Source organism: Cryptotermes secundus, unplaced genomic scaffold (genome assembly GCF_002891405.2).
Source record: "Cryptotermes secundus unplaced genomic scaffold, Csec_1.0 scaffold146, whole genome shotgun sequence".
In the NCBI taxonomy this organism is placed as follows: Eukaryota; Metazoa; Arthropoda; class Insecta; order Blattodea; family Kalotermitidae; genus Cryptotermes; species Cryptotermes secundus.
The window spans coordinates 226,129-235,742 of record NW_019733838.1 but is presented as its reverse complement, the minus strand read 5'-3'; the positions used below and the strand labels follow the sequence as shown (position 1 = coordinate 235,742).

General features: G+C 38.7%; 1 protein-coding gene across 1 annotated transcript in view; it reads left to right on the top strand.

The window, feature by feature from the left end:
• The first annotated feature begins 3,544 nt into the window (after window positions 1-3,544).
• LOC111868206 overlaps window positions 3,545-9,614 on the top strand; it is a 41,153-nt gene continuing 35,083 nt past the window's right edge. Inside the window, exons 1-4 of the mRNA XM_023858650.1 lie at window positions 3,545-3,599; window positions 3,867-3,919; window positions 4,031-4,196; window positions 8,451-8,633. Coding sequence (XP_023714418.1) covers window positions 3,567-3,599; window positions 3,867-3,919; window positions 4,031-4,196; window positions 8,451-8,633 — 435 coding nt within the window. The 5' untranslated portion in view covers window positions 3,545-3,566. The remainder of the gene's footprint in view (window positions 3,600-3,866; window positions 3,920-4,030; window positions 4,197-8,450; window positions 8,634-9,614) is intronic.

The window sequence follows — 9,614 nt, the reverse complement described above, 5'->3', positions numbered from 1 at the left end:
CAGAAGATGCTATCCACATATAAAACAAAGGTTTAAGACTTCCAAACATTTGTCTTTAGCAAATCAGTCCATGGAACTAAGGGTTCCATAGAGCACTGTTTGGAAATTACTGGGATTTGCTCTGTTACATTCAGGTTTGATACCCTAGTGTTCATTATTGTACACACCTTACCCATAGCCAGTTTATGTTGAAGTTGAAAGCCAATATGTTTTGTTTTTCTGAATTAACTGTTTATTACAGTTACCATGAATGAACTAGGATAGCTGTTGATATTTTTACAGGTGTTATTAAGACATTTTCTTTTCTTTTTTATTAATGCACATATATGAGTCAGAATTACGGTAATTACTGGAAACTTATCGATTAAAAATAGTGCTGTAGAGGTATATTCTGTTAGTTATTCAACAAGTAAATTATTTATACTCTTTGTATTCATCACAGCATGACTACATGTTAATACATGATAGTGATTCTCAAGTGAGATTCTTGACTGTATCATGAATGTTGCAGATATGTCGGAACCAACTGGATGTGAGATGTGTTTAAGCTTCAGCCTTTGGATTTTTTTCTTGTGCATATCCTTGATAAACTTAGTACCTAAAGGTTTCTTCACACATCCAAGGATGTGTTCCGATTATACTCGTATTTCAGGACCTTCCTTTTCCCTCAGCTGTGATAAAGATACAGTTTATGAATGTGAGGAAAAACAGCTTCTCACTGTGGTTCATATCCAAAGTTAAGCCATAGGTCCCATCTTCTGGCCATTATTGTCATCCTAAAATCATAGTTTGCAGAATCTGGTTCATAGGCATCTCCACTGAGGAATGGGACTCCTTCATGATAAGGAAATGGAAGTAGGTACTGGGTTATAAAAAAGGCCTTGAAGATGGGACTGGGAAACCAATACTGCAAATTATGAAGTGAGAGGGATTCTGGGACTGAGTGTTAGGAAGAAAGGCTGTAAAGGTGAGGCCCTTAGAGTGGAGTCTGAAAATCAGAATGGGAATTAGGAAGCAGGAGACAGCTTCAAGTAGAAAAGACCTGTCACTTCCTTAAAGTTGACCAAGATTATACTTAGATTTCAGGGAACAACTACTTTATTTACAACCAAATGGAAATTGAGTAATTATACCAATAATACAACAGCTGACAGAAACAAGCGTCAGTGTAACCACTGCGTTGTGAGCTGTTGCAAGTAAAAATCTGAATGCTAGTGAAAATTATCACAGTTAAGACACCCAGTATATAAGAAAGCACCTCCGAGTTTACGAGAATATTTAAGGCTAACAATTTTTTTTTTCTGTGGCGCTACAGCCCCAATTTGGGCCTAGGCCTACCTCCATGAAACTCTCCATTCACTTCGGTTTTCTAGATCTTACACATATGGTAGGACTCCTTGGGCGGGTGATCAGCTTGTCCCAAGGCCTCTACCTGTAGACAAACACAGAAAAATGCACACAAACATCCATGCCCTGAGTGGGATTCGAACCCACGATCCTGGCTTCTGAGCGAGCGAAGACAGTGCATGCCTTAGACCGCTCGGCTACCGTGACCGGCAAGACTGACTATTATTGTGGTTAAATATAAAGATTAATAATCGTTTTTCCTCACCTCATGGAACTGGATATGGATACCAAGGAAAATAAACAGGTCCTAAAGACTCTAAAAATAAAAGTTACTCCTGTTGAAGGAGACCTCTACAAGAAATTCTTCAGTGGGGGGATAGGAGCTCTGGCGCAGCATAAAGGAACACTGGCACAACCAGCAAACCCCTGTTGAGGTTTCAACCAAGGGCAGAGGCAGACCAGTAATGAGAAACCTTCCTGAGATAACATGAAGGACTTCTCTGTTGGAAGTCAGCATATCTTACAACTCCAGGGAGCTAGCAATTCCAGCCCACCTGCAGGATGTGGTCTGAGACATTTAGCCTCAGGAGTAAGGAGGCTGTACCTAATGAAGACAAACTGTCTGGATGCACTAGGTGGAAGCTAAAAAAAAGAAAGGAAAGCCAAGCAGAAACCAGAGCACACAGAAACTGGTGAACATAGCCATGCCTAAGCAGGGAGAAATCCCGACCATGACTGCTAAGAAGCCAAGGCCTGAGGGCGGTACCTCTACAGAAAGGACCAGGGACATATAATGAGGCTCTGACCAATGTTTAGAGAGCTATCTTCCAGGAGAACTATCCTGAAGGTAAGTGGACAGAGGATGATCAAGATCACATCCTCAGCGAACTGAGAGGGGTGTTCCTTGGGACTCTGAAAGGAGAGCTGCCACATCTGAGATCCTTCAGGCTGGAAGGAGGTGCACTCATGTATGTGTATGCTGACCAACAGTCTGGTTAATGGCTCATTAGGGCCACTGACAATCGCACGCTGAGGTCAAGGGCCAAGCTGAAGGCTACGGATGCCAGGAACATCCCCAAGCCTGTAAAGGTGGCTCTCAGGATAAGGGACAAAGTTGTCAAGACTCCTGATGATCTACTGGATAGGTGAACAGACCTAGAAGGCCAGAGGCATATCCTTATTATAGGCCAGGATTCCATAAAGCCATCAAGGACACTGGGTATAGGATTTTCACAGGACTCACTCATGGGGCTGTTAAGGTTCTGAGAGATCCTATTGTAGGGCTCAAGGAGGATGAAAGGGGTGCAAGAAGCCTAGAATTCTGAAGATCTGTTTCTGAGGGGGATCTGGCTATTACATCCATCCCCTCTGGGACCAAGATGGCTGAAAAGAGGAGGGCAACAGAGACAGTGGGGGAAATGCCTCCAACCGTCAATCTTGCTCCAATACATCTGGAGCCCCCTTCAGAGGAAACCTGGTCTACTGACAAGGAAATGAAATGAAATGCTGGAACAACAGCAACAACAACAACAACAACAACAAGTTTATAAATGATATGGACAATTATATTCATTGAACTTAACTTTGGACAGTGCTGGAAATTCGACATTTTATTCATTTTTCTGGAGTTCACCGGTGGGAAGCATTTTCTCATTGACTTGCTATTTAAAGTATGCAAAATATAGATCAGTGGCCAAAGAACTGCCCTAGGATTTGAACCAGTGACTTTTTAGGCGGCTTACTTTTTTGAGTACTAATTTATTGCTATTTATACATGTACTCCGTTGTAAGAGATTCTGAAGTTTATGAATGCCCAAATATTCAAAAGTGTCACATTTATTAATTTGGCCCTTTCTTTTACCAAGTTTCTGACGTGGAAGTGTCTTTATATAAAACTATGGCCTATGTTAGATTTCGTCTATGATTCCGCTAAATTTCTTCCCATTAGAATATTATGCCGTTAGTCAATTTTTGTGCATGGAATACTGAAGAATAGTCTTTTCAAACTTTAATTTTAACTGAACAAATACTACGTCAACGAAACAATTACATTACTTGTTGCTGTTATTCCAACCGTACGTAGCGAGTATACTTATGTACAGAAACATACACACACCATCCTAGATCTCAATTCCGCTATTGCAGTGGTATCAAAGCACGGTGACATAAAATTTAGCTGCTGCTACCTATCGTGCACTACAGCGAAGCAAAGTGTCGTGATGGCTGCTCATGGTTTTGTCGGTACATGGGAGGTAAATAAACCTATAAAGTATAGTTTTTTCGAAACCTATTCGACTTCTTGATGTGTTTTACGCAGAGAAGTGACAAAAGTGTGTTTACGAATAGTCGATACATGCAGAATAACGGCCTAAAGGTGTTTGGCTGTTTCATAATGTTTTATTTGACAACAGAATGGGCGTAGCAATTACATCTGGTGTCAAAATTATTTGTTGACGAGCAGAGCGCAGTAATTCTTAAAAAGTCAGGTTACAGTAAGACTGGTTACTCTTGTGTTTCAGGTTGTGGGTTGCATTTCTCAATCGGGTAATACAGAAAAGACTGGAATAGAGGGGTGAGTAAAGATCAGACCATTAGTCTGGTAGTCGTTAATATAAATTTGGGTAGTTTGTGTGCCATATGTTAATGTAAAATGGTTTAAAGTGTGGTGTAAAATTATTCCTAGGACGTTGTTTTGCTTGGACGAAAGTGGTGATGTGGTGTGGACAGTGCCAGAAGAGACTGAAGCCATTCCGCTCTTTAACTGTGAAACGTATGAGATATCTGATACAGCTTTGTCTGGGGTGGTTGTCAGATTTGGAGCATATGCTGGACATGTCATCGAGTTCATGGTGAGATTATGAAAAAGTTATATTAGTAGTAAAAAATTCTGTGTTATTTTATTCATAAATGAATGGCATCCATAACCTCAGCAGAGCAAGTATTAAACAAAACTGTATACTTAGTGTTTATTATGAAAAGTAACAAAAAGTTGTAAGTGGTCACCACTTTGCAGTTAATGAACACAGTGTAGCAGTTTCCTAATGAGGAATTTGCTTTTTCATAATGCCATAATTGTATCATTTAATATAATAGTGGATAAGTTGTGCAGTAAACAGATGTCCGTGAATCATCTGCGTATCGCATGATAAGTCAGGTTCAGGACTTGTTAAGACTGTATGACATTTACAGTGGTTTATATGAATTTAGTTCTGTCAGAAATCACACAGATTATTAATTTGGATAGCTTGCATAGTGTACATCTAAGGGTAGTTGAGATTATACATAAAATGGAGATTTCAAAGGATACAGTTTTCTCATTAGAATTAAGATGACCTTGAGAATATTTAAAAGGCATTCAAGCTTGGGATTGTTACAGCTAAGAACATCAGTAGTTGATTTTTGTGTGTGTACCACAATATGTGATTTGTGTTGAATCCTTAACATTAGAACATGGCGAGTTGCATATATTGATTTACTTATTTATTCTTTGTTTATATAATGATGCTTTCTACTGATACAACATTAAATGATATTAATGTCAGTGAATAATGAATTGGGAAGGAATGTAGTGTCATTTTAATTGAAGGTATTGTCCTAGCATTTGCTTGAATGGATGTGGAATAACTCCCCCACCAAACAGTCAGTCAGGATAGTTGGTCTCCAAGCCAAGATTCGAGCCCAGGATCTCCCCCGGATACGAAGCTGGAGTGCTGACCACTGACCATATTTTTTGGTTGGCACAGATAGAATCTTAATAAAAATTTAATGCCAATGCAGACATTACAGTAGTATATTTGTGCAGCATCTCTTTGTTTCAAAGTATTTTGTTGTAGTTAGTCACTTATAAACCTGGTGCATATATTAGAGAAGTTTAACACTTTTGCTGAAATGTAGACATACTTCTGTAACTTATTTCTCCAACAGATCTCAATTTGGTGACAGATTTAGTAGTTTTTATCCATTAAATACCTGACTCCAATCTGTGAGATTGCAGTGGTAAGTGAAGCAGATTGTGTTTTGTTGTCAGTTCAACCAGTAACTTTGTGAGTAGATGTAATTTTTTCTGCCTCACAGTAAACCCACTGTCACTTCAAGTCAGCTGGTATTGGGCATTGTAGGCGAAATGTTTGGCTTGATCTACTCATGTCGTCTGGCAGACCAGACCTGGTATTAATATTATGGGCAGTATTCCAGGAACTTCATGTAGTGTAATCCGTAGTTATCATAATTCTAATCAAACCGCCTTGAGATGGCTGAAGAATGAAGCTAGACATGATGAAAACAGATGGGAAGGAAATTTTTCAGTTCTTAATTATCATGGTTCAGTTTTTGAAGTCGGTGGCTGTGAATATGAGCAAGTTGAACATGATGGTGACGAAAAATATGCCAGTGTTGGTTTTAGTTCTGATAACATTGTTCCGTGATATTTTGTTGCTTCCAGCACTCTGTATGTGAAGATCAACCTCAGTTGGTCATTGAAAGAGGTCTAGAGCTTATCTATACTTACACAGCATTTATTGTATATAATTTAGGCAAGAACAATTCAAATGTTTCCAGACATTAAATTTTAAAGCATTTAGCAAAGCAGGTAGTGACATTCCATGTAGAGATTAGAGCAAAATGTCACCAACTAACGTGAGGTCTTCAGTCTTGTATTAGCTGAGTTCTGGCAAAAACAGGGAGAACTTCATGCAGAGAAGAACTTCAGAAAAGGAAAACCTGTTATACATTGAACGAAAGTAAAAGAAAACTGTGTATCTATATCATACATGCAGAAAATCTGTGTTCTTGGCATGCACAGCAAATGTGAGTCATCTCTGTAATCATCGAGTGCCAGTGCCCTGAGGCTGAATTGAATACAGACTGTTAATGCCTTGGAAGTTTTGGAAATTCAGTGCTTGTAGGACTTGCAATTTTGTTAAATTATTTCAGATATTTATATAATGGGTATTTGATCCTGTATCCCAGTGGGGTAAGTACTCATGATAAAATTTGCTGTTATATGGCAAATAGATTTTGGAGAACAGACATCCACAGTTATAAAAAAATCGTTGTTTTTTGGGGCACAAGTTATCTTAGGAAAAATGGTGTAACTTCTGCCCTAATTGAGACAGAACTCATTTTATTTTAAAGTCAAAGCCAATAAAATGTTCTTTCCATTGACTTGTTTTATCAATATATTTGTCCAGTTATATTTCAAATGCTTCCTCTTTGACCTTTGATTTTGTATTTCTCAAAATGAGGTATTTCCATTTTTCTGAAACTGTGTTGTGTGCATGGAAGTATCATTTAAAAGCCTCGCAAATGTCAAGTTGGGAATGCAGTGTGAATGGGTCTTGTGAAGCATCTTGCTGTGAAGATTCTATTTCTTTGGATATAACACTCTGTTGAAAGTCAGCCAACACTTCAGAGGAACATGTCACTTCAGAGCTTGCTACTTGCTTCACACTGGTTTCTTGCTAGGCTTGTTCTTCAACCCTGCAGATGGAGGCAACCTATCCTACTGAAATGTTGGTTGACTTTCATCAGCCTACGTGGCATTTTATCCCAGAAGATAGAACTTGTTCATAACCACTGTTGTGAGAACCTCAAGTCCTACACTTCGCTTGTGTTTATGAGGCAACTGAGAGCAATATGTTCCTTTTGAATTCCATACATTTATTAATTTAGATTAACATTAACTAACTGTGTTAGAATAAGATAACTGGAAGCATTTAATCATACAACACCAGTTTAACTTAGTTGAATACACATGCTTTAGGTTTGTGTTGAGTCTCTCTTTTATTTGAACTTGAACATCCTATAAAAGGTTATCAACTCCATCCAGTGTGACTGATAAATATTTTTCTTCTTTTTCTTTATAATCTTTCATCCATGACATGTTTTGGTCTGAGAGACCATTTTCAGAAGGACATATCAATACATGTGGAAACTACTATTACGATGTGTTTGGTCAATATCAATACATACACACAGTATCATCACAATGCCATGAATATAAAATCCAAGCCTTTAACAACTACAACAATGTGCATGAATGTATTAAAATATATATAAATTATATATAATTAGTTTGTTTACAAGTGTGGTTTAGGGGGCACGTGGTAGCATAGTTGGCTGAAACACCATGCTACACGCCGGAAGATCACGGGTCCAAGTCCCAATGACGTCAGTAGATTTTTTCAGTTGACCTAATCCTTCCAGCCACACTATGGCCTTGGAGTTGACTCAGCCTCTAACAGAAATGAATACCAGGAATTAATTAAATAATTTTCCTGGGGAGTAAAGTGCAGCTGGTGCGTAAGGCTGACAACCTTACCGCCATCTTTGAGCCGATTGTCTAGATAATGTGGGACCTTCAGCATTTCACAACCTTATGGACCTTCACGGCCTAGCAAGGGGATAGCTTTACTTTTTACTTTTTACTTTTTACAAGTGTGGTTTAAAAAGACTTTGTCAAAATTTTTAGAGCCAATTCGGTTCGTCTCCTTTATACTGCCTCTCTTTAAAGGAAGTTGAGTGTCCCCCATTTTGTAGATCTGTTGTTTGATGAACAGGACTCTTTAGTGTTGTCCTGTTGTTCGGGCCGCACTTTGTTGTTTATCAGTCACACTGGATGGAGTTGATAACTTTTATAATATTGCTAATGTGACAGATCAGGATGAACCGAATCAAATTGAACATCCTAAGTCTGATACCACTTGCATCAGCACTGCATTCTTTTTATCTCATAAAACCTAGCACAAGTAAGATGAAGTGTAATTAAAACAAAACAACCCCCTTAAACACTTTATTTTCGTGAAAAATTTACATCTTAACTTATGAAAGCCATGAGGGAGAGAGCAGATATTAATAGTATGATTATTGGAGACTGGCAGATCTTGTTGATATAATTCACATCGCAACATTCTTAGCCACCACAAAACCTAACAGCTACTATCCATCTTGTTTGAATCATGGAATAGTCAGTGTAATAAGCATTCTGTAGGCAGTGTGTGACAGTATACATGTCCATGGGCTTTCTAAGAAGACTCAAAGTATATTATCATTGTATTGTAAAATATTCCTCTCGTGGTAAAGAGATATTATTTATATTCATTAAGGTCGATCATCCAGACCCACAGGATGTGATGTTGTTAACATGCGAAGACTGGTGTCTTCTGCACTGCAAACGAGTAGTTGCATCTGATCCAGAGCCTCCCATTGATTCATCATTCTCTCTTCTGCCTGCACTGGAAGATGGCTACTTTTCTGATCTCTCAATCACAGCTAGCAATAATAAACAGGTACAGTCTGTGTCAGTTGATATGGTCTCTTATTTTGAGAGAAGAACATAAATGGAGGTGTCTGAGAACAGAGTCGTGAGAAAAATATTAGAACCGTTTCTTTCAGTATGTGAGAAACCTCGTAATTTATACTCAAAGGCTGATATTTTAGGATGATTTAAGTCAAACAGGTTAAAGTGGTTGGAACATATAGCATGCGTTGCGAGATGTCCTCATGAGACCACACCACTTGGAAGACTAGGCGTAGATGGCAGAATAATATTAAAATGGATCTTAAAGAGATAAGTTGTGAAGATTTGAAGTGAAGCGAGTGGCTCAGAGTAGGGAGCAGTAATGGAAGTGGTGAACTTTCAGCTACTATAGGAGGAAATGTTTTCATGGGTGAAGAATAACTGTCATCTGCTCAAGAAAGAGAATGTGTAACAGAAGTAGTTATTTGGGTAACATTTTATGGCTGGAAGGCAGTTTTTGCTTGTGTAACTCCTCCTCCTTCCAACAATTACTCCACTGTTGTGTGTTACACAGTTGTTACTAGCAGTGGCTGTTTCTCTGGCTCCACTGTTCTTGCTTTGAGCAAATATGCCACAGTGTATTTCTTCTGCTGTCATGGGCTGTCTGTCATTTACTGTGGACTGCCTGAAGAAATATTGCCTCAAGAAATTTTTAATTGGCCTTATCCACAATATTCTATACCAGAACCTTATAAAAAAAATTCAAATATATCTACAAGGTCAGTCACATCTTGCACTATTTTGAGGTCCACACATTCCAGTAAAAACGTCTGCTAGTCCACTGTAATGGATGTATAAATCCACCTACTCTCAACCTAGTCACTGGTTGGAAATGAGTGGTCAGCTTCATACCTCAGCCACTTTACCACCATAGAAAAGCCCTCAGTACCAATTCGATAGGAGGCTGGGTGGGCCCCAAAACTGGTCTAGATGGCTATGAAAGAAGAGGAGCCTTTACACCTCAGCCATC